This window comes from Triturus cristatus, chromosome 2_1 (genome assembly GCF_964204655.1).
Source record: "Triturus cristatus chromosome 2_1, aTriCri1.1, whole genome shotgun sequence".
Classification (NCBI taxonomy): Eukaryota; Metazoa; Chordata; class Amphibia; order Caudata; family Salamandridae; genus Triturus; species Triturus cristatus.
In genome coordinates, this window is record NC_140581.1 from 1,074,285,232 (window position 1) to 1,074,311,366 (window position 26,135).

Genomic DNA, 26,135 nt, shown 5'->3' on the forward strand with positions numbered 1-26,135 from the left:
CCGAAGGGTTGATGTGAAAAGTTTTACATGGCTGCCAATGCCATGATGGAGGCACCCCCCTACAAGAGTTCAGCATTATATAGTGGTATTTTGGTGGACATGGTGGCTATATATCACATACTGGCGGTCTCTAGTAGGTAGTTATAGTGAGGACCTAGTTACCATAGGAAGAGCGCTTTTTGTTATGCTAATTACTCTGGCCCCACTTGATGGATCTTCCCGGTATTTTAAAAGATGTATACTTTAGTGGGTCCAGCTGCTCTATTGAAAGTTTCGGGGGAATCCATCAAGAGGGGGACTGAGAAAAAAGGGGATTCCCAAAATGCGTTTTTCACATGTTAATTCCCAGAGGACCTTTGAACACAACTACAGCCCTAACCGCTGGACAGAATTACACCAAATTTGGCAGAAAGGTAGATTTGCTTACGCAGATCACGGGTTTTGTGATTTGGTGTAAGTCTGTTCCGTTTTAGAGCTATTAAAGAGCAAAAAGTATAGATATCAAGGGCTGCGGCTTCCTGCAGAGAATTCGCGTATCCATGCTGAAATCTGATTGGCTGCCAACACTTCAACCAGGAAGTATTGGCAGCCATCTTGGGACTTAGCTTGAAATGGAGTCCCACAAAAAAAAAAAAAAAAAGAATAAAAAAAGAAAAGGGCCCAGGGTAGGAACACCCTGAGCCCCTGGCAGTGGTACAGGGGTCTCCCAGAGACCCCACCACAGCTAAAAAGCATTAAAAAACAAAAAGATCTCTCCATGGCCAGATCTGCAAATTTTTCCGAGATCAGAAAAATAATGCAGTCTCCTGCGCTTTTACTTTATTTGGTCCCTAGGTGTATCAGATCCCAGGGGCATTGGAAGTTGCGGAAGGAGGGGGAGCCCCCTCCTAGGTTTTATAGCTGCCCCGGGGAACGCTACCTCCCCGGGGCTTTAATTGAATACAAGGTGGGGGACACACGGACTGCCCGCCGCTCTCCTGGGGACCGCCACCTCCATAGGGCTTCAATTGAATGCAGTGCTTGGGCCGCGCGGACCCCCCTGCAGCCCTGGGGACCGCCAGCTCCTCAGCGCAAATAATTTAAAGAAATGCGAAGGGCCCGCCCCCCCGCTCCCCTTAGCTCTGGGGACCACCAACTCCCCGGGGCAAATATAACAAAATAATGAAGGGAAAGAAGATGGATTGGAAAGTGGAAAAATACCCCGGCAAATGCTAATACACATTCTTATGATAATGCACTTATTGATTCCTTGGTACATTTTCTTTTTCTTTTCATAGCTTATGGTGCTAGTAGAGGCAAACGGCTGAAAACGGCCCTTAATGCGATACATGTTTCTCAGGCCTCCCAAGTGTACCTGCATTGTGAAGACTTGTGTCTTCCACTGACTGCAATGGGAATGGTTTAGATAAAGAAGGTAATCAGACTTAAATAGAAGCAATTTTTAGCAAATGTGGATAAAGTATGTTATCTCTCACTATTTAAACTTCTGCACTTTGTGAAAATATTTATGGCTGTGTACGTGATACTGGAGGGAAGTCTTCTTGAAAAACTTTGGGCTCTGTCGAGCTACTTTGAATGCATTTACTTCTCTCTTATGAACTTGAGACACAAGTTTCATGTGTGTATTTCATAGTTTTGGTAAATTTAGATGTTAAACTATGTAAGAAAGAATTGGGCTGAATTTACAGCGTAGAACACATTGACAATTGTGGCAGACCTCTTGTAATTGATGCAAACAAATTTACATTAAAAGTTACTTTTGTTAGTAGCTAGTCAGCTTTATATAGCCTTCCTTGACAGTGTTTTTCTTTTGACCCAACGCTATTTTCATAATCGATAATCTTGCCCAGCAAGCAGCTCTAAGAAACATTCATTACTATAAAGCCCTTACGAAAGTTCCAGAAATCGAGGGTAAAGGCCTTCATTGTGCACAACAGTTAGCTATGGAGAATGCAGCAGGGCTGAGTAAAGTAAGCAGCACTAACTCAGTGTGCAGTTCACAACTTCACCGCTCTTTCTTCTTAGTAGAAAGCACATGTTGAAGGTGAAAAGGGGTCTTCAAACGCCCAGTGCATCTTTATTTATGTACTGCTGCTTACTATTCAGCCATGGACTGAAGTCTGTGAGGGTGGAGTCCCAGGAGAGGCCTTGAACATTTTAAAAGTGCTTGATAAATTGTTAAATATGAAAGGTGGGGGAGGGAGGCTGCGTGCATCTCTTCAGAGGCGGAGATGTACATGCACTTATCTAAGGGCATCCTACGGAGACTTGCACCAGCCACCTCTGGGGGGGGGGGGGGGGTACGGTCATAGACGTCGATTCACCAACATGCCAGGGGTAGCAGAAGTGACATCACACACCCTTTGACCTTAACATCATCACAGGAAGAGACATCATATGACCTTTGACCCTGAATATTCTCCGGGAATGAGGTCACACAACCTTAATCCTAATGGCATGAGAATAATGGACATCGCTGAAGAGGTATAAGAATGGTACGATTCATATAACACAACACTTACAAATTCCTGTTTTCAATACCACCAATATTACGGTGCTGACATGGTCTTTGAATGCTGTGGGGCGAAATCATTGCCATGAACTTGAGCGGATGCAGCAACAGGGGTGTGGAATTTAATAAAATATCTACTTTTACATGTGACAGGTTGCTTCATAAATCTACTTGTCCTGTAACAAAATCCACGTGTCCCTTTTGTGCCATGTAATGCGGCAACAAATTATGGCAGCAATCTCATTATATAAGAGCTCTGAAATAGCCTCTCTGCTTATGCCAGGGCTCCTTCCATAGTAGGGTTTGAATATTAGCAATTCCCTTATGTTGCCACGTTTCCGCAGATCTACAAACAGGGGCTGAAGGTAATAGTAAGCAACAGTTTCAGGGTTGGAATGCCCTTTTTAGTCCGTGCAAACCTACTAACTTGCATGTTTTAAGGGTTTTTACCAACTCTTCTCTGATCTTTTCCTATACTGGGAAAGGTTGGAAATTTACTCCTGGTAATGGCAAACATAAAACTTCTTCCAGGGTTGGGAAAAATGTGGCTGGAGGGAAAGTGAACTTGTAAACACTTGGATCTTTCGATTGAGCAAATGTACACCTGCATATTTGCTCGTGCTAAAATGCAGTTCACAAGTGTTTTCTAGGAGTACTATTTCTTGGCCTACTTGTGTAAAGTCTTGTGAATTCACCAAAGCTGTATATCTGCACTTAATGCAAGGACATTGGTGCACTTTTCAGACTTTATTTAATAATTGGGCCCTTCATCTGGTTTGGCGTTAACAATGACCTTTTATGTTTATTAAAATTCTGTCTCTCTCTATCGGCTAGCTTCTCTGTGAGAGACAATATTCTGTTCTTTCACAAAGAGCATATCGACACACAGTAGTTTAGTTCAGTGCCAGGAACTACTGTGGCAATATGTGCTTTTTGAGACCCAATTTTGTTTTTTGCTTTTGCCAATGTTTATCATAATCGTGAGGGCCCGGCAGCTCCCACACCAATAGGATTTTATAAAACCCATGCCAAAACACAGTGAAAAAACGGCTGACCAACAATCTCAGACCTACTGGCTTTACCAGTGCTTGTTTATTTTTATCTCCCATAATCTTATTGAAAATGGTTACACTGATTTTCCATTACAAATATTTTTGGGAAATACTAGCCTACATCAACACATTTTACTAAATGCTGTAAGGAAATGGTACCGAAAATTTCACAGTAGTTCAGTGAAATGTTGCTGCATTTTTTGGGGAACATTTTATTTTGAAAGCAAAGAATCATCAATCTTGCTTTCAAGTTTCTGCAAATATTTGCATCTAATCAGAGAGCATTCTGGGAGCATTATACATAGCCTCATATTGCTAAACATTGAAAACGTGTGAACACATTTTTATACTGGAACCACCGTCGGTAGTGCAGCCTGAGCTTACAACATTTACTTAGAGTGCTCACCCTAATAACAAAGGCTTTGCATTAATGAACCATAAATACAGGTTTGAACAGCATTAACATATTACCTTAACTGCAGGCAATGCCTTTCCCTGATCCATAATGTGGTACTGTAAACTGACAGCCAAAGGGTTTGTGCTGTAGGGGGTTGGGCCTACTTGTCCCAAGGACAAAATACACAAAAAACGTATTGCCCTTGACCCAAAACAATAGGTCCCGGGCTAAAGGAATTCCACATTCCTGCAGCAAGTGAGCTCGACCTTTTCTATGAGAAGATTGGGGTCCTTCCCATGAGAAAAGTTTGAGAAAAATGCAGTCAAAAAATTCATTTCAAAGCACAATTTTCACATACATGTGCTAATAAGATTAGACTCTAAAGAGGTACTCATTAAATATTCAAGTGCTTTATTGTATGCCACACCAATGAAACTTGATGCTCCCTGTTGCAAGGTGGAAGTATTATGTGGTATGGGATGGGTGGCTTACCATGTAATACTAACACAATAAACAAAGATGGACCCCTGGTACTCTCTCAGTACACCTTCTCTCTCTAGGTTCTGGTAGAATGGAAAAAAGCAGACAGGCTACTTAGGGAAACATGTGTTAAGCATTTCACATCACCAACATGGACGATAAGTAACTGACACAAGGAAAGATATCCAACACCAATTTATAAAAATAACTTTGATTTTTATATATTTTTAGACACCAAAATGAAAGCAATACGTACAGTATAACAGGAGTTATCACTTTCCAAGCAAAAAATAAATCAATACTTTCAATGTGAAAAAACATTAACATTGCGGTCAATGAGAAAAACACATATATGCAATCCATACTTTAGAGGGTGAGTTCAAGAGAAGGGTCTCGAGAGTCCTTAGACCAGTTCACAACGGGGTGCAGAGGTGCAATTTCAGCTGTCAAACAGAGCTGTCAATCAGACTTGTGTTGAAATGGTTACCTTAGCAAAGAGGTACTTGCGGGATGCGTTGAGCAAAACCCTTTGGAATTAAAGCAAGGAGCTGACTCGGGACCAGGAATCTACCTGGGTCGGAGGACTTGTGCAGAGGAGCTCTTGGCTATCTGTGGTGCTGAACTGGATCTGCAGCCAGATGAGCTCACAGGTGTGCAAGAGAGGGTAAAAACAAATGCAAAATCTTTACAACGGAGCCACTGCAGTGGTTGGTCGTTCCAGCAGGTGAATCGCTTCTCTTGAGATGTTGAAAAGAGCAGGCTGTAGTTGGACTGACCAATAACAAGCCTAGGTACCTGCAAGCACTCTGATGATAAATCTTTATCCAGAAGACCAGGGGAATCGTTTAGAAAGCTGAGCCTGGCTACAGGTCGGAACTTCAGTTCCCAGAAACCACCTGTACAAGGACTTTGAGCAGCCACACTGGGCAGCTCGGGGTGCAAGACTTCAAGGTTGTGGACTTTGCGGTTTGTGTCTGCCGACTGTACGAGACTAGTTCCTCTAGCTTGAGGGAGTTCTATTGAAGTCTGTAGTTTACAGAGGGGTTTACCTGCCTTTTGGAACCTGTCCCTTGCCTTGGCCGAGTCGAAATCCAGCAGGGTGGCTGCCATAGGTGCTGAGCTTAGCACCTCTCTTCATCGAGTCCTGCCTTGCTGTGGAAACGGGTCTCTTCTTGGCACTCTGAGGTTCTGGTGTCTGGGATGCTCCTTAAATCCTAGATTTAGGGGGTGTTAGTGGGTGTGAGGACTAGTAGCCAACAGCCCTGCAGCTAATCCACCCCAGTAGTGACAACATCCTTTGGGTGTATGTCACTAAAACTTGTCAGAACCGGTTTCCAAGCCTAAATTCAAGATGGCCAGAACCATACTGAGCCGTACACCTCAGCTGCCAGCTCCTAGAGGTGTGGTCAGCCTTGTGAAGATAGATGCTTCCTGCACAGCTAATTTCCCACCTGCCCGCAAATAACAGCGCCTGGGGCAAGAAGAGGCTTTGTCCCTGAATGGTGGACAGTTCCGTTGTCCAGTGGCGCTAGTGAAGTCTTTGAAGCTCACCGCCACAACTCACTAGCCATCCTGTGTGGGTGGAGGTGTCACCTCCTGCTCACACAGGTCCTTTGTCTCTCACCTCTGGGAGCAGCGCACACTTGCCAGCATGAGGTCAGACTTCTGTCTTGGCTGCACGGCTTTGAAAAAGAAAGTCCATCATGGCACAGAAACACTGGTTAAACTAGGTGGGCATGGTCTAAAGGGCCACCTGGGTACATGCTGGTTAAACCTCGACACCACCAGTGTGTCAGGGGTTGAACAACATGGTGTTTGACATCAAACACAAGAGAAATCGTCCAGGCTATCATGGAGCTGGACATATAGGCGATGTCCTAATGCCAGCCCAGGTTATCCGATGGACCGCCAGTCACTTGCAGTAGAATTATGTTTAGAACACTACCAGAGGGCAGTATATGCTTGCACATATACTTCCACATATATAATATAATGCAACATGCCTCCTGGGCTATAGGAGGCCTACCTTAGGGTTTAATGACATTTATTAAATGCAGTAAGGTGACCCGGTCACACATGCTGTGTGCAGGGTCGAATTCAAGAAGGTGAGCTGCTCGTGCAGGGCTGACATGGCAGCCATGCAGACTTTGTTTTTACTCAAGTCACTAAGGCTGGCACTGTAAATGATGTAGCCCTGGTACTCCTTTTACATCCCTGCTCTGGATACCACTGGTACCATGTACTAGGGCTTACAGGGGTGTAAAAGTACTTTACCAATTGGATGTACAGTTAACATTTACAGTTTGAGGGAAACAGCACTTGTGTTGGCCTGGTTAGCAGGACCCAGCGCAGTTTCAGATCAATTACCACAACATCTATCAGCAAAAGGTAGGGGCGTAGGAGGTGGCCATGACCATCCAAAAGCAACACTCCCCATTTGTTAACCCCTGTTTTTTCAAAATATGCTATGGGTGCCCCCGTATGTCAAAAACTGCCTCGAATATGCCAGGTCCAGCATTTTGTCATGGGTGCCCCATGTCAAATATTACATAAATATGTTGGTGCAAGATTATTGTCATTAAGGCCATCCATATATCATGGGTAACCCAACTGCCAAAATAATTATGTTTAGTATGTTAGGGCCAGCATTTTGTCATTGCTGCCCCCGCCTATATGCCTTGGTTGTCCTCCCTTCTGCCAAGAATTACCTCCAACCTGCTAGTGCCACCACTTTCGAAGGGTGCCCATATGCCAAGGATTGCATACGGTATAAAAGAGCCAGTATTTTGTTAGGGACTCCCATCATTCTAAGCATTAGCACCAGTATGCCAGTGCCATTATTTTGCCGTAGGTGCTTCTACAAGACAAGAATTACCTTCCATATGCTAGGGCCAATGTAAGTCTCAAAAGCAAAAAGCCATATGCTCACTCACAATCACTTACATTCACTCACACTCAGTCTCACTCATTTCTCACTTGCTCCTATACTCACTCCTACTTTCATTAATGATCACTCATTTGCACTCATTCATGCTCACTGGTTCCCATTCTGATTTATTCAGGTTTCTCACTCACACTTATGTGCACTCACTTATTCTCAAACCCACATGTTCATTCACTGACTCACTCATTTACACTCACTCACTGTCACATTAACTGACTCATTCAAACTTTCTCACTAGCTCACAACAACTTGCAATCACTCCAACTCATTCTTACTTCTACTCCTCACTCATTCGCACAGATACACTCACAGTCCCTCCCTCACACTTGTTCTCACTCATACGCCCTAACACTTCTCACACTCATCCTTATTTATTCTCAGTCACACAATCTCTGACCTGCAGTCACTCTTACACTCAACCATTCCAACTTACTCTGATTCAGTCATATACACTGACAATCAGTCTCACTCACTGATCGCCTCTCGGTCACTGTCACTCAAACACACAAATGTTCAGATATAGACATGCTCTCACATACAAAGGTTCTCTCACATAAAAACACTCTCACCGGCAAGCATGAACACAACACATTTATAAGCATTTACTCACCTCAGCTACCAGTGAAGGTCTCATTACATTTTTTATTACAATAATAGTACATATTATTATTACCATAATAAAAATGCCGTGCTTAATTTGTGAAAAAATAAGTGCAGGTGCCCAAAAGTGTACAATGGATGGTAGAACCCAGTTATTCCACGGGTGCCACCTACTTCTATCCTTAGCACACCTGCTGTCTGATTGGAAAACTTGCAAAACACAATTTTAGCTAGCGAGTGAAATGAAAAAGCCCAGCTTCTTCAATGGGGGCTTGGGAGACTGAAGATTCTTCATTGTGAAAACTTTAAAAAATATTGAGAAATTGAGCATTTTACAGTGCCGTTTTCACTTAAATTTGCTTAAAAGTCATAAGGCACTCTCAAACTGTTCAAGTAATTCGATGGTGCCCTTAAGGAAGGGCAGGGCTGTGTCAAGAGCCGTTTCATGCTCTATTTTGTAATTTAAAAGCGTTGAACTTGGTCAGCCTACTTCACATAATTTATCCAGATGTGCCAATAGACCAGATTAAGGCGGGAGACTCACAATTTTTTACATCAAAAAATGAATATTTTGGCTGTCTCCCACCTGAAATTGCCTTTGCCTTAACACGAAAGTCAATGGGGCAAATACATCCTCCATATTGATTTTTTTAATTCTCCCACTCTCCTCTTCTAAAATGTTGGCATGTATGTTTATGTTTTGCACAAGAAAAGCCACCCGAGAAAGTAGGTTACTTTTCTTTCTACATAGGTTGGTCCACCCCAAGCCTATCTCTGGACACACACAAAAATGAGAAGGGATGCCCTCACACACCACCAGATGTCATACTTCACCATAGGACTGCCTCGCTCCTCAAAAACCTCGTTTGATGAAGAGCGGCCATACACTCTAAAGTAAAGGAGGCACTTCTAACTTTTGATCCCGTGATATGAATATGTTAAAAAACAATGAGATACATCAAATTGCCTTTTATATTAAGTGAGATATCACGGGGTGTTAAAAATGAGTGTGGAGACAAGTGTAACAAGTACCCCATCACTACTCAACCCGTCAACATGATTGGCTCACAAGAGTCCATGGTAATCGCCAGGATGGAAGACAAGACCATTTTGTGGCATACAATCCTGGCAGTGCTCCTACAAATCAGGGCTGACCTTTGTCGTCCCTCGCAATTCCTAGGTACCGTAAATAAGGGTCATCGGGGCCCCATGAAGGAAGGGCTCAGGAACTCCTGTAGTCACACATACTCCACAGCATCCCTCGTGGATCACCTTGAGGTACTGGTCCCTTCCTCCATCCTACGATGAAGCAGGACAACTGGTGGTGTGAGAAGGCATTCTGTCATACATTTGTGTTTGTCCAGAGATAGGCTTGAGGTGCACAAACATATGCAGAAAGTGAAAGAATAGGAAAATATTTTCTAGGGTGGCTTTTCTTGTGCTAACAGTTGTGACTGGAGGCCAGCTCACCCTAGAGACACCATTGCCTCTTGTTTCCTACTGTGGAGAGTATCCAAGGTTTTTGTGGTTTGATATGCATGTTTATCTTATTTATTTTATGCAATTAAATGATCCAAAATGGTGTAAAAACACACTGAGTGACAGACCAGTATATAATGAGTTTACAGCAGTACAAAAATGGCACTCATCATGGATGGCAGAATTTAACAGTTATTGGGCCCTACAATTTACTTGATAAAACAGTAAATACACTTTAATCAGTACTAACTCCTGAAAATAAAAAAGGAACATCAGGTTTGTACTCACAAGTAAGGGGCATTGGTTTTGTTACATCTCACAACTCTCCCCTCAGTTGGTGACATAAAATAGCAGATTAGGAAGAAATTCTAACACAAATACTGCCCAAAATCTCTTCCGAAGCACTTTTTACCCGATAGTTTCTAGCACTTGGAACAGCTAATTCTAGTAGTGCAGGTAGGATGCCTTGCACCTTAGGAAAAACCTACATATTTAAAAAGCAGACAAAAATCTAAAATATACCAACGCCAGCAAATTATAAAAAGAGCTATTAAATGCCATTCAGTTAAACACCTATGTATTTTTTTTTTTTTAAGTGTACAATCACACTGAAGCCAAAAGCACCATATGTCAAAAAAATTGAAACCACCTGGACACTGGACTGAAGCACAAACCCTGGACACTTCAGTTGGAAGTGCGATGTTCTATCGACTTAGACATCCAGACCCACAAACGTTGGTCAATTTCATAGAAACACTTGCCTTGAAGAAAGAATTATGCTGCTATATTTGGTTCGGATCTAGGATTTCAATGGAAATTCTCAAAAATGACGCAAAAACTTAAAAGTTATGCAAACAACACAGGAAAGTCATTTACTGAATCAGAAACTGTATCTGTGCAGAGCGGTCAAATGAAATAGAGAGTTAAACATTGTGCAACAAAGAGTAATGCAAAGGTGGTGTAGTCTGCAGTGTTACTACTCATTGGTGGTGCCCCCAAGAGTCCTGCTCTTCGGGGCCACACTGTGCAAGAACAGACATGCAGCGCTACAATGTCTGGCATTAAATGAAGCGCTGGCACGATTAAGCAAACTGCAAGTTGTTGACCAGTGGTGGGGGCACTATTAATTTAACAAGGATACAGAGAATTTGGAGTACACTAAAGGTTTTGGGGTAAAACCCCTCTGTTTGCTGGTTCTCAGAAGGATTTTACATTGCTCATGGTTAGAAACTCTGAAATAAAGAATAATTTTGCTGTGGCTACAATTTTCAGGACATTTGTATTGTGATCCATCCTTTTGAGGTCGAGCCTAGTAGCAGCACGCATGTGCTGCTCGCTCTACTAGCCATGCTGTAGTAGACTATGCTGTGGAAGCCTAGCCTACTCGCCTCCCATATTTTTCATTGGCTGGTGTCAATGTACTTGGTAAAGGCTGGCTTCCTATTCATTATGAGGCTTGCTAGTCCCTCCTTGTTACCACCTAGTCGCCATTTGTTACTGCCCATAAGGACTGGACCTTTTATTTGGCACTTTACACGGACTGCTTAATCTGGTGAGTGAGCACTATTTTGGTTATGGATACTGATGGGACAATTACGACTGCTTTATTTTGTAGTATTTGCATGTTAAGCACGGCGCCCGCTTCAGGGACACCTCACTCGATTTATTATTATTTTTTTTAAATGTAATACCGAGCGCGGTGCCTGCGTCACGGACAGCGTGCTCAGGTTCAAATTTTTTTTAATGAACTTTATTCATGAGTGCACCGCCCGCTTCAGGCACACTGCGCCCTTTTTTTTAAATGTATTTAACTTTAATGAGCATGGTGCCAGCTTCAAGGACACCGCGTTCTGCAATAAAATAGGTGTTGCTCTTGGTATTGTATATAACAATGCCATTTAATTTTTTATAAAAGGCATTGCCATTTACAATGCCAATAGCTCCAAAACTCGCAGTCGCGAGATGTATTGCATTGCAAATGCTCGTTATTCCCTCTCTCGGCTTCCGTCTTTCACTCCCGATATCTTCTTACTTTCTTCTTCATGTAGTAATTTTTTGGTCTTTTTCTCTCCTTACTTTGTGTCTGCACCCTTTTCTGGTTTTCTCTTTCTGCCCTACTTTCTCCTTCAATTTAAGATTCGCCCCTCTGTTTATTTATTTTCTCTCTCTCTCTCTCTCTCTCCCCCTACGTTAATCTTGCCTCCCCTGTTCTCTCGTCCTCCCTTCTCTACGCTATCCACTCTGTCTTCTCTCCTGCACTGTGGCATTTGCCTGCGACTCACCGGATCTATCCCTCTCTCACCATCCTGTCTTCATGCACTGCTGCGCCAGCTTGTCTTCTTCCTCCTCCTCCTCTTTCGGAGCCTGGGGTAATACACTTTCTTACCCCTACATTGTTAAGTATCCAGCAGTCTATGCAGATACTCAGTGGGTTAATTCACCTGGTGCAGGGATCTGCCTTTAAAGTGAGATGACAAGGAAGAAAGTCACCTGCGGTATAGATGTAAATCGAAGATTACATTTACAAATATTAGTTTAATATGTCAGAAGGATAATGTGCCTCCTGCAAAGCAATCTGTCTTCATCGTGCACCTACCATCCATGGACCCCTGCTGGGGCCGAGCTCTTCACCAATCTGAGGTCGAGAAAATTAATGTCATGTAAATATAAAGTGTCGGGTCAGTTCAAAGAGCTTCTAGGCGCTAGATACCTCAGGTTACCAGATCTAGTGTATGGGGAGAAGAGATTAAAACAAGCATTTACAATGCAAGAGGTCTCACATTTTCAAAACATTGACCTATTGGTACTGTAAATGACAATACCTTTCATTATTGCAGGTTTTTTTAAACAAATAAAAGGCATTGTCATTTACAATGCCAATAGCTCAAAATCTCATAAATGCGAGACCTATTGCATTGCAAATGCTTGTTCTTATTTAACATCGGAGAATACTCGATCAGAACCCCGTAGCGCTCTTCCTGGCCCCTGTGCACAGCTAAGGATTACAAGGTGCAGGGCTCATGAGGGACATGCAGCTGGGGTGGCTTGAGGCTTCTGAATATTGCTGCTTGACAATAGGAGAAAGGAAAAACATAACATTTGTAGGTGCTTGTATTAATTGCATATGGGCCAAATGTCGCAAAGATAGTCACTGATACAGCACTCTGGTGTGGGCCCATCACTTGGAGGAAGGTGGCACTGCAGATAGGGATTGAGATGCTCTGGCAGAGACTTGTGGACCTATTAGTGGGGTTGGTCATAATAGAGGTGCATTGGTAGAGACGGTGATCCTAGCAGTTGGCAGCAGGGAGTGTTCCGGTCAGAATATCGCTTAGATGCAGTTTCAGAGCACTGTAGCCCGGAATCTGCTAGGTGGTTGGATGGTCAAGAAGAAGGTGCACTGGCAGAGCAGTATAGTCACAGGCAACGTTTCAGTCAGGTAACGGGTGAAAAAAAATACATATTTCACACTAGGCAGGTATAGCAGAGCGGGTTTCCATGCGTCTATTTCTCACTTTCTGTGAGTAAGCATTGTAAAAAAAAAAAAATGGAAACTGTTGCTCAAACACATTTGTAAGTGCATCACCTCACCTATAAATAAATTAGCTCATTTCTTTCAAATCAAGAAATAACCCAGAATTTTGGTTCTCAGCATAACTAGCTTGCCCGAAAATTCAAATGAGAATGTCTAAGAATAGATTGTGAAGAAATTACTAAAGCCAATCTGCTCTCGAATGAGTCATCATTTGCTACGGCTAACACCCCAGACATGGCATCAATCTCAACTGAATAATTATTTGATCACATTCGGAAGAAGCTGAAATGAAAAACACGTTGGGTGCAAACCCTGATATTACCACTTACCATGCGATTTAACCATGAGAGGTGCGCATGACATTATGAAGGATATTAACTACATGGAAGGTTATTGAAAAAGGCCCAATGACACTTTGGAGAATTGGAGTGGGCACATTTCCCCATCCAGGGGCTTGTGTTTGCGGTTAGAGTTGTTCTGAGTTGGTAGCGCAGTACAATAGAAGGGATCACCTTTTCAAAGCTACATGTGTGTTGCAAGATGTGGCTTCAGCACGGCTTCAGGTGTGATAGCTAGTATCGGGCATCAATAGCGAGCACCGGTTTGGGTACAGCTTGTGCTAACCACATGCAGGGCTGGGTGTAAGTCTGGAGGACCCTGGAGCGTGCAGACTTTCAGAACAATAGGCTGCACGCATCAATTCCGGCAGCCGGCTGGGGCTGCAGGCAGGAGGCTCCAGGAAGGGCCCACTCAAACGCTGCAACAAGAATTTAGAATGCCTAATGTATTGCCTACTACTAACAAGACTTAAAAGGAGGGAAAGGAAATAGCGGCAGGGAAAGGGAAAAGACAAGGGTGAATAAGATTTTGCGACAGAAGCGAGTTGTCCTCCGGTCCGTTCTGTTGGTGTGGGAGACGGATTTTTTCCATGAGTTGCTCTGCTGCGGACATGCTTAGAAATTCAAGAGCATTACTCAGCCTTTTACCAGTGTGAAAGGCATGTAAAATGAGTACAATTTATGTCAGTAACCAGGGGAGAAGTAGCGTCTGCTCCCGCTTGGACTGGAACGCTAAAAAAACACGGGTGCTGGCACACCGGATCTATGAAGGAGGTGGAAGAGGTTTGGCACCTTTCCTGTCACTGCTGAAAACATTGAATACTATGCCGAATTGTGACTGTGGTTGTGAAGGAGGCCCAGCCGGAGGTGAGGCACAGTAGAGAAACAGTCCTCTGCGGTATCAAAAAAGCCCATAGAAGGGAGCCGTTGTGAAGCTGATCAGAGGAGAGGCAGGAGAGTTGCGGGAGGGTTGAGGGGGTGGAAGGATGGCAGGGCATGGGGACGCTGTGACTATGCTGCTGAATTGAGATTATGAATGCGGCCCAGTCAGAGATGAGGCGCATAGGGACGCTGTCACCCGCGGTCTCTTGCGGCCCATAGAATGAAGCTGCAGGAGCCACTGTGAAGGGGGCTGATCAGAGGCAGGCAGGAGTGTTGTGGGAGGGGCGAGGGGTGGAGGGATGGCACAAGATGGAGAGAGTAAGTGACAGAAGCTGTGGAGCCATCAGATAAAAATACCTGCATGCATGGAGATGGCCAACTAGGAGAAATAGTCCTCAGCACACACGGAGACACCCGAGAGCGCTCTTTTGAGCTCTCAAGTAGAAGGAGCTCAAGGGCCACCTTTGTTTCTGTTGCTTGCTTCGTTTTTGGTGCCAGTTATGGACAACCAAAAGAACACTAAAGCTGCAATACCCAGACGAGAGAAGGGGCCATCGCGAGCTGTGAAAGAGCATTGCAGCCGACCAAAAGAAATCATTTGTGAAATCGCCATGGAGCAGGTACAGACACAGAAAGGAGGGACCAACACGGCCAAACACCAATAACAAGACAGCTTTTCTGAATGCCACAGATAACAACCAATGGCAATCAGTGGGTGGGCCAGAGCCCATAGAAGAGGATACAACAGGTCGATTGATGTTCAACCTAAAAACAGTAAACTGTGATTCTACGCTGACACTTTGCTGCAGGTGCGGCACAGTCCATTGAGTTAAAAAGAAGCATTGTAAAATCCAGAGTCATAAATTCCGGGGCAGCTCTAAAAAAGTACCAGTGCCCTAATAAATATTTTCCAGTGGCGCAGAAATTAAGGAGGTCAAAGCCCATAGTCTCTGCTTTCTTGGTTCTGATCTTGCGACCTGAGGTCAGGGGTCACAAAGGCAGTGCTGCGACCCCTAAATGACGTCCATGGGTATGGTGGAAGACCAGTTCAACCCCCAGTTTCATTGTTTTCAAATGCTTAAAACACTTGTGTGATCAGTTCGTGCTGCTGATGCAACCCTCAAAAAATGTCTACAAAAAGCATGCATTGACTACGCTAATATGTCAGACTTTAAAGGAATGCTGTATGGTAACGTGAAGCATTACAAGTAGAAAACGTGGGAATATATATGTATTTGTGTGGAAGCAAAGACCTTTATAATATTGGTATAGGTTAGGTGACAGTTGCACTGTCAAGCCACACCTAAAATCCATGTAGGTTAAGGATTGCCATCCTCTCATCTGTGCTGCTGCCAGAGAAAGAAAAATGACAAATTATCTAGTTATCTTCTAAGGCACTTTAGTAGCATTACAATGGCATGCGTGTGTCCCCGAAAGTTCAAGCTCAGGCAATTACATAAACAAAATTGTCACCGTTGTGTGGAGGGCAAGCGCTTTTTTGTGGCGGCACACATCTTCTGCACAATCAAAACATGTATTCCTGCTCCCAACATGTGAGCGGAGCGAAAGCCTCTCTCTTGGTGATACTCACATCATCGCCTGGCGACAGCTGCGCTGTCAAGCCAGACCATAAAAATGCATCTTATTAGACATCTGGGGAGGACCTGCTTATTTCTTCATCCATCTTTCAAGCTGACAATAATAAACTGTCTAATTTTGACAGGGTGCCGTGTCTTCACCAGCTGTTTAATGCGACTGCATTTTCCTACTAATGCCAAAAAAAACAGACAAATCGCATCCGCAACTGGCACATCAAACTTTAACGGACACAGGATCATAATTCTGAACAGTCCATGAAAAATACGTACAGACAGTCACCGTAATGTCCTCTCCGGTGTGCACTTTATTCTCCAAGGGTAGTCATGGTTCCGCTTTTGAAATTAGTTTGTAAAGTGTTTTATTACTTGAGGTCTGTGACAATGATGCTACAGAAACTATTAAATAACATCAATTATAGGTTAGGGCCAAGATGATACCAACAAGGAAAATTGTAAAATGTCCATCTCCTGAATTATAAACAATTCCAACATAATGCCAGCAGGAGGTTTACAGACAGACTTTCTGGTAAATGATGTCAATCATTCTTGGTCAGCCACTTAGCCTTTTCAACCATGTCTTGGAATAAAGTAACTCAGTCTTCTCTTTTATATAATTTCATTGTCAGTCAGTAACCTCAAGCTCCATGAAATAGTCCATAAAGCAGCTGTTGATGCTATATTAACTACACAGGTTGTAACACTCTCCTGTAAGGATCGACATGTCTTCACAAAACAGTGATGTGGAACGTAGCAAGTTTTACTACGGCCTGCAAGAACATATTGTAAAATAACGTATTTTTCCAGCGTGAGACTACCAACCGGAATGTTCACTTGGACAGTGTGAATGAACACTGCAATAGCGAGCAAATGTTTTGATACAATGAAAGTCTTAGCCTATATTAACTGACAGGTAGATTGTGGAAGCTTTTACATTAGATGGTCTCTCAGGAAATGCATCCATTACCGCAGAGGCTAAAACACATTAGGTTGGCCAGAAATATCAGAAGTGTGCACTGATGCCGCCATGACAAGCACACCGTCACTATACATTGAGTCAATGCTAGACTTGAAGATGAAACTTGTGGAAAATGTCAAGATACGCCCTTTCATGTTCCTTATGTGGAACATGGGCTGGGAGGGCAAAGCTTCCTCGAGAAGAGGGCATAATCTAAACGACTCTTAGATTTGTCCATGACTGCACCCTCATTGAGGGCAGGGCGGCAGAAGGTCTCTAAATCTCTCACAAGGCACACCCTCAAAAATTGCGTGAGCCCTTGAGTGCGAGAAGGTGCGTTGCCCTCCTAACTAAGGTGCTTTGTACATAGTTTGGTGGGCAGCAGGCCTCATAGCCAGGCATAGCTACATATCACCAGAGCCTGGTTACATACCTAGCTTTTGTCTAGCCTTCGTTGGTTCTAGATATTGCCTTCACAGGGCAGTGCAGAGAATGAGGACGGATCCTCTATGGCAAACTGAAAGTCACGTTACTACATAAGAAAGAACTACTACTTTCTATGACCATGCGTTATAATCCAACCTACAAGGCAGCTTCATGTATGTATAGTATGAGGTAAAGGTGAGGCAATTTAATGATAAAAATAGGAGTTGTGAAGTGCTTGTTGCTCACACAGCAAACTCCCAATGATAAAAAAAGACATAGCACAAGAGAGAAAGAGCCATGCCAGTAATTAAAACAAGATGCTATGCAAATCTTTCTATCAATTCTTTCTACCAATAGATACTGTCCTCCTACCATGCTCTATTGAACTATGTAGTTTGTTGGTGGTGGTGAAAGGAGGTCGGAAGAGGAGATATGGTGTGCCAATGCCTACAGGCTTTTGAGGTCAAAGCTTTACCTTGAAAACTCCCTAAGTTCATGGATGTCTGAGGCGATAGATTTCAAATTTGAAACTGTTGTTAGAACAATGTTTGCAGGTCCATCTGGGGTCACGCTGGGTGCACCCTAACTCCTGGAACGGCGGCGAACGGATGAAAAATATTCTCTTTTCACCAGGAAAATAAATCTAACATTGACCACGGGAACTGAAAACGAAACTTTAGTTTGGGAAGCAATATTTACATTTTAGTGTTCTTTGTCAAACTTCGAGATGGCAATTACATCCCCTACCGGACCTGTGAAGTGGAACCAGGTTACAATGTGTGATGGTTAGGAAGTCCCTACTACTGGTATCAGGTGCAGACACATAACAAGCATTGTTTTGGACTGCATAGATCTGTGGCCTGAAATGAAGAATCTGCACAAAACTTTCCCAAAACAAACTGTCTGATAAGTCTGACCTTGGAAAGGTGCTTGATTGATCAAGAGAACAGTCATAAGGGACTCCCATAAAGTAGTATTTTCTACTGCAGTTTTCGTAGTCAATTCTTGAAAAGATGAGAATTTAAGAAAGCTGCCCAGTGGCAATAGGTACTGAGCACAAAAAAGGGCCAAGATCAATTCCCTGTGCCCAGTCCTCTCTGTGAATAAATGAGTGCCATGTTCGTACAGAATTCTAAAAGAACAAGGGTGTACTTGTCAGGGGAGCTATTTCACCTCGACGAAGGAATATGACTAAGACTAGTAGTAATAGGGATTACATGCGAGTAAAAGCAATAATAGAATGTTTCTCTGAATAGACTTCCATTTACGTTTGGAGAGCCATTAGAGTACAAAACTCCATGGAGTACACAGAATTTCACTGTAATCGGAATGGATTAATGTCAACTGATCGTGAGAATCCACTTGCCTTTATACTAAATAAATGATCAAATGCAGACGAGCAGGGGTATTCTTTATGTCGCTACAGTTTTTTTTCGATACGTGTATCTACAGTCAGTGCGCGTCAGTCAAAAGTCGGCTACGAAGGAACACATGGAACAATATTTCATCATTAGGATAGTATATATTATTCACGAAAATATATATTGTGATGAATCTTAACTCTTCTTTGTAAATAACTTGTATTCTTTTTTATGAACTGTGCGTTTGTCATAATGGCATTTCAGATTTAATTGTTTTTTATTATATGTTTGTTTGTCTGCTTTTATGAGTAAATCTCGAATAAAGCACTTTTTGAAAGAAAATATATATGCACACTCACTGTACTCAAAATGCACTGCGAGGAGTGTACAAGGTACCAGAAAGCGACAGTTCCTCTGTTGCCTTGTGCTTTGCCACCCATGATGCATGAGCTATGCTGACACACTGGCGTAGAAGGCACATGCTGGTGCCACTCCATATCACTGCTAGACGCATCTCCTCTAACGAGCGGGTTATCACATTTCACACGTGACAGAAGTAAAACAAGGATGCTGTTGACGGACACTGGGGACAATACACACTTCAGTGAAGAGGAGGGCGCGAGCTTCCCAGCTGGCACACCAGGCTGGACAAACCACTGTCACCCCTTATTGCATCCACCTACAGGCTGTGCTGCACCAACCGACCACCCATGGAAATACATTATATTTAGTGACAGAACACCTACAGGCGAAAGCATCAGCAGTTTGTCGTGTTTAGTAGCACGTACCACCAGACGTCCAGCGGCAGCTCCCCTACAGCAGAACAACACTTACCGTCGCCGACATCAGGCAGAAAGTGCCTGCTCAGTCTGCTGTACAACAAGATCTCCTGGGGATAGACAAGACGACACACTGTGGCCACGTGTGTGGTGGTGGCAGGGCGGGGGTGCCACCTGCACCAGATAACAATGGCTGCGTCCTTCTCCCGTACACACGGGTATAGAAGCAGATCGCTGCTACCTACTATACCCCCACATCACTTCTGACTCCCCCAAACCCGCCCTTCTTACCCTCCTCCTCGCTGGAGGCGGTTGCTCTCTTTCCGGAAGAGCCCGCAGCACTGGGTCCAGCAGATCCCCATCGCATACTGTCCGGCGGCGAGGCGGCCCCTGCGCGTCCGCCTCCGGGGCCCGTCCGACCGCACACAGGCTCCGGCAGCGCCTCTGCCGCATGCAGGGTGGAGGGAGGGTAGCGCCTCGTCACTGCGGCCCGCAGCCCGCCAGCCGGTGCGCCCGCATCACCACCATGACCTCACGCAGCTCCGCACCAGCAGCCGATCCCCCTCCGCCGAGCTCTGCGCCGCTGCCGGGAGCTGTCAGCGCCTTCTTCCGCAAGCAGCCGCGGCTCCTCCCACCACCCAAGCAACGAGGCACTCCCACCTCTCCGCCACACACCGGACTCCGGCCGTGCACGCTACGCTACAGCATTCCCTGCCAAGGAGAGCCGGTACCACCCCGCCTGTGATGTCAGAGAGGCAGGTAGACTGCTGTCTCTGGTGTTTAGGCCTGGCTACAAATACCTTCAACAATATTTACTTATTGGTGTTCAAGAAAGCGCGGTATGCACCCAAATCAGGATAGGTGCGACTATGGCAGTGTACTCGCTGCTTTGCATTCTTTAAGGGACCGAGGCAGGGAGGTGAGGATGACGGTGCAAATTCATAGCCTGGTTTAGATCTAGGCCCACAGGCGATATCCTGGTGGGAGATTGCTGTCTGGAGGGGTTCTGTTGTACTATTCCTGTGGATTTTAGATGGATGCTGGTATCACACACCTGATGTGTTTTGACTAATTGTTTTGACGTGCATAGTACACTGTAGTGACCGGCTGGACACTGTTCAAGTGTTTCTTTATAAAACACATTCTATTTCAGACCATGATCCTTTGTCGTTCCATTGCAGCAGAATATTGTTCCGGAGCACCTTTTTAGTGGTCAGGTCTTTTTTTTTTTTGCTTTCTCTTTCTTGTTCATTTAGCCTTTTTAAAAAAAAAAAAATATTATCTTGTGGGTTTTTAAGTTCATTTGTTTATTTTTTCATAATGGCAGGGAGGAGAAACCCCCGTTTTACAGACAGAGAATTGTCAGTCATGGTGGATGAAATTATTAGAGTAGAGCCACGATTGTTTGGAGCCCAAGTACAAAATACAACTATAGCTCAGAAAAGGCAAATGTGGGCCAGAATAGTTGACAGAGTGAATGCTGTAGCAAGCAATCTGCGCACACACGAGGAAATTAGGAAGAGGTGGAATGACTTGCGGAGGAGAGTGCGTTCCCTGGCCTCCAAGCGTCAGCTGGAGGCCCAGAGGACTGGTGGTTCTCCCAGACCCCCCTTACAACTATTTCCTTGGGAGGAGAAGGTCTTGCAGATCCTACATTCTGAAGACTTGACAGGAATCCCTGGTGGGGTGGAGACTGGTAAGTTATAGTTTTGAATGTGTCCCTAAACTTAAAATGTCGTTTTGCTTTTCCTTTTCATTTAGCTGTTGCTAATGTGTTTTGCACCTTTTTTAAACATATAAACCTATATATAATGTATTATTTGTTTATTTCTTTTAGGAAATTTGTAGCATTGTTGCTTCTCTCGTTTTACAAATTGTTAATATGTGTTGTCAATATGTGTGTTTTCCTTCGTTTATTTTTGTGTTTTTGCCTTGTTTGTTTGTTTGAATGTATTTTGCTGTATTTCTGATTAAAGGTTTAAATCTCTATTAAATTTCACATGATGTAATGGTCCTAGTGTTTTTTCATCTAAAAACATATTTCAAAAGTATGTTTTATATTGTAAATGTCTGTTCTTTTTTTTACAGTATATTTTTTTTACTAAGGATGTTTAACTTATAATTTTGAAGGTGTTGGTAATATTTAATTGAAATCACTACAACTACCATGGCGCCTTGTTTTTGTTTTGTTAAAAAAAATTGCAATCTCATTTTGGTAATTCTCTCTTTTCTATCATATTTTCACATCTGTTAAAGTGTTATATATTTATCAATCTCTATTTTATGCTATATTTTGAAAGTTGTTGGTATTTTCTTGAATACATGGTATTAGTTTCACCATTCAATGTTTGTTGACTTAAACATTTTAATGTGTTATTTTGTATGCTGAATATAAGTTTTTCCAAAATAAATGTACTTTGCAAAATTTATATGATGACTGATGCTATTCATCCTTCTAAGTTGTTTAATTTTGAGAATTTTAGCCAGCAAGGCCGTGGGAAGGTTTATTTCACATTGCTCCTCTTTACTGTATTATGTTGAATGTTTGGTATATTTTGTGTATACTTTCCCCAAAAAGTTTCATTTTAGGACATCATTTTACCTGCTTTTTTCAAGTAGTATTGTGTGCAATTTGTAGTGTTTTAATATTTAGAATAATACTACTGAAAGGTATAATCATTATTTTAATTTTCTTTTCTCTTTTAGGTTGCTTCATTTTTTTGCTTCAAACGCATTTGATGTATAATCCAGACTTTTACAAATGTTATTTTTTTTAATTTATTTAGTTCCAACAAGAATTCGTGGACACCCATCTGCCACTGCTACTGATGATACCTCCACTCCAGACCAGGAACAAGCCTTCAGTGAGGAATCTACTTCTGCTAGTCAGGATGATGAGGAGCAGGCTGTTCCATCTGGTTCGCCTGGGCAGACAGCTCCAGTGAGTCTCCCTCGGCCCACACATACATCTTCAACCCCAGCTGTCACCACACCTCAGCCTATGGATATCTCCACTTCCTGTGTCCAAAGGAACATTACGCCTATATTTTGCCCCCCAGTCCTGGCTGCTGCAGATCCAACACCACCACCTCCCGTTCAGCAAGGACCCAGTGGGATGGGGCATACTGTGTCATGGGCGCAGGGTACTGGGGGTAGGGTTCATGGGAGGACATCTGTGGGCCAGCAAAGTGAGGCCCCTGGGCTCATTGCCACCCAGGCCACCATTGATCAAGTCTCGAGATCTCTTAATCAGTTCCAAGACATGATGGGCCAGGTCCTTACAGAACTCCGGGAAATGAAGCAGTTGCAGAGGGAGCACAATGTTCAGATGGAAACTTTAAACTCCAGTTTGGGATCCCTGACTGGAGTGCTGCATGACTGTTTTACTCATACGTGCAGGGCGTTTCCAGCAACATCTTTCCCTTTATGTGGTCCAACAACATCTGGGCCTACTACATCTGCCACAAAACGGGAGGCCCTGCCACAAGAGGAAACACCTGTATCCACCTCAGTCACTGCAACTGTGAATCCACTAGTCCCCGTAACTGTGACTCCACCAGTCTCCCTCAGAAGGGGACGATCATCTGGACCAGCAGGAGAGGATGGCAAGACCTCCACCACCAATACCATGAAGAGACGCAGAACCTAATTTCCCCGAGTGTGTGACTAGCATTCACTCTGTGGACATTTTTCTGGACACTTTTTCCTTTTTTTATGCCAGTTGTATTTTGTTTAATACATTTTGGCCCTTCAATAATAGTTTCAATCACTATGATTGACTTCTTTTGTTTTTTGTTTTTTCATCTTGTTTCTTTCAATTTTGTTTCGTTGAATAAAATCGAAAATTTCAAATTCAAGGACTGTTCGTTCGTTAATCTATATTTTTTATTTGGCAAGTAAGGCCATTAAAAATACCACTACACACCATACAATTAAAATGCAAATTATGCAAACAGTGCAACCTTAGAAACTTTATAAAACTCAATAAAATCCTAATAAAGTGTACAATGGGAGCTGTGCCACTCTTTAAGAAAACTCTTAATTCATCGCCAAATAGGAAAAGGGTCACATATACATTAAATATACATTACTACATCCATACTGACTTCCAAGGATCAAAAAATATTCTAAGGTCATGGGTAAAGTCGTATTTCAGATTATATTACCACTTCATTCAGCGACACTTGTATTGCAATTAAAAATCTTCCTATTGCACATGTCACATTTAAAAATCTAATTTTATCAAGAGGCTAAGTGCTTGATCCCTTCTATCAGTTTTAGAGGCAATAAAAAGAGGTTTTGAAAATTGTTTCCGTTCTTCTAGGAACCAAAAACAATCAATCAAAATATATGGGCTACTGCATTTTACTTGTAATCCACATGTCCACAGACCCTGTTCATTCGTCATTGCAGATTTTATCTTCCAATCAGCGTTACAGGGGTTCAGGCCAACTTTACATTTCAATATTGTATTTCTAAGCTTCGGTTTAGGCATGGCCTAGATATAGGGGAACATATGATCGTTAGTCCACCCGTTTACCAAGAACTGGGTGGACGATTTTCTCTCCAAGTAACATAAGTCTTCTTCTCAGGCCTTAGTGTTAATAATGGCACGGAGCACCTGCTTGGGAATCTGCTGCCCTGATTTCCATTGATCTGGTTCTAAGGAAAGTTGTAGTATGTTATGTCTCTATGTTCCCCTTCACCTTGTACACTAGCTGTTCAGCCAGTGTGAGTGTTCCGTGTAGAATGTTAGTGTGATTGACATGAGTGGAATGCTTGGGTGCCTGGTGTGAGTGTTGTCAGTTGGAAGATGGGCTGAGCAGCTAGCAGGCTGCTCCTGGTGGGGCTCGCTGTAACTACTTCTTAAGGACTGAATAAACTACATGAAACTCAACTTGGCTACATCTTCTATGTTACCTGAACATGTGGGACCAGCCCACTACATTTTGGCGACGATCTTGATGGGATTTATCCTCGCTCAATGTGCCCTCCAAAAAGAAGTTCAGTTAAAGCTGTTGGGTCAAAGAAGTAAGGAAGTTGCAAAAGGAAACCAGAAACAAGATAAGTTCAAATTGTACAAGAGAAGTTCAAATTGTACAAGCACGCCTCACAGCCCCAGCAGTGTCCATCACACCGGACAACCCCAGCCCAGGTGTGCTGTGCTCTTATGCTCGTACTTTCTTCACCTGGCATTGCGTCATCAAAGCAGCCTACATCCTGCTGGAGTTTTCTTTTACACTACAAGAAGCATCTACAGCGCATCGAAGTCAAGTAAACAGTGCCTGTCTAGGTGTGTGACTTCAGTGCGGAGTGAAGTATTTTCGTTTAGCGACATGCTGTTCATGTGCAAACTCCACTATTGTGACTTTCATCTAGCCACTGTCTCGTCTAAGTGTGGTTTTGTAAGGTGACAGCGCAGGACTCATCATGCTCAACTGGTGCGAGTTTACTTTATTTGGTCCTGTCACTTTGATGTATGGTTTTTCTGACGAGTGCCAGCTGAACACGATTTGGAATTGTGTTGGTCTCCCTGCCCTCCGCAAGAGGAGGCCATCGGGGTGAGGAATATTCAAGTCGTATTTTGTTATTACAAGTGTGTTGACTCCCCTACAGTGAGGTCGGTAAAAAAAACCTGTCACGTGGCGTTTCAAAACTTGAAAGTCAGCGCGTGCTCACCTTCTGCACCTATGGCGATCTCCGTCTATGACGGACCTGCCATTCTTGTCTTCGTCACTAACTAGCCTCTTTGCGCAGAACTGTGGGTGCACGCACATGCAGTGAGCCACCCTGTGCTGGCGTGCTCTGCATGCTGCCATCTTTGAGTTGGAGGATGGGGTGAACGCATCTTTGGGGACACAACCCTGAACTCGGCAGAGTCCCGTTGAGGCACAGGAGCACTTCCATCTCACGCTCCAGCACCGGCCGGGCTTTGCTGCTCCTCCCCCTGACCGGGACCACAAGGACCAGCAGCCCCGCAGCGACGCACCCGCCAGCGACATCGGAGCGCGCCAGGAGGCGCTACAAAGCAGCGACTGGGGCCGAGTCCCCGTGGTGAACGCATCTTTGGGGATACAACCCTGAACTCGGCAGAGCCCCGCTGAGGCACAGGAGCACTTCCATCTCACGCTCCAGCGCCGGCCGGGCTTTGCTGCTCCTCCCCCTGACCGGGACCGGGACCACAAGGACCAGCAGCGACGCACCCGCCAGCGACATCGGAGCGCGCCAGGAGGCGCTACAAAGCAGCGACTGGACCCTCCTCCCACGAGGACGCACGCGGGATGCGCCGGGAGAAGCGCAGGACAAGGGCGGGACCGTCTGAGGCCGACCAAGGCCGGGCTGGGCCAGGACTCTGTCCTCTGCCGTTCCCCACCTGCGCCGCTTCTTGACTACAGGCAATCCACTCATCTTGCAGTTACACAACATAGGCAGCAACTCTGTGAGTACTCTTTGGCTTATGCTCTGCCTGTATTATTAGGTTTGGTCATCCTCTTGACTTTTTTTTCCGAATTACAACTTGTGTAAAAACCATGGAGACGCGCACTTATTCCACGGGGACTTTGGATGCTTACCTTCTTCGGGCCGATTCAAAAATAAGCAAAGAGATACACCTCATAGAACGCAGACTCTCTATCGATCCTTCCCAACAGCTCCCGCCCAGTCACTTGGCTCACAGTACCCTTCTCTCCCCTACTAAAATACCTTATTCTAGTTCTCCATCCATACCCTCCACTCCTACTACACAAATTCTATCTGTCACCAGTGACACTCACCTTCACCCTGTCATACTCTCTACG

At 44.0% G+C, this 26,135-nt stretch overlaps 2 protein-coding genes across 3 annotated transcripts in view; one reads left to right on the top strand and one right to left on the bottom strand.

The window, feature by feature from the left end:
* AP1AR (adaptor related protein complex 1 associated regulatory protein) overlaps nucleotides 1-19,978 on the bottom strand; it is a 202,273-nt gene extending 182,295 nt beyond the window's left edge. Inside the window, exon 1 of one of the 2 annotated variants that reach the window (XM_085636195.1) lies at nucleotides 19,630-19,978. In XM_085636195.1, coding sequence (XP_085492321.1) covers nucleotides 19,630-19,700 — 71 coding nt within the window. In that variant the 5' untranslated portion in view covers nucleotides 19,701-19,978. The remainder of the gene's footprint in view (nucleotides 1-19,629) is intronic. The other variant, XM_085636202.1, reaches the window with a different exon arrangement.
* A 454-nt stretch (nucleotides 19,979-20,432) lies between these two features.
* LOC146866376 (uncharacterized) lies at nucleotides 20,433-23,064 on the top strand. The gene is made up of 2 exons (XM_085636213.1): nucleotides 20,433-21,034; nucleotides 22,125-23,064. Exons 1-2 carry the CDS (start codon nucleotides 20,659-20,661, stop codon nucleotides 22,985-22,987), a joined length of 1,239 nt encoding a protein of 412 aa, XP_085492339.1. The 5' UTR covers nucleotides 20,433-20,658; the 3' UTR covers nucleotides 22,988-23,064.
* Nucleotides 23,065-26,135: the final 3,071 nt, after the last annotated feature.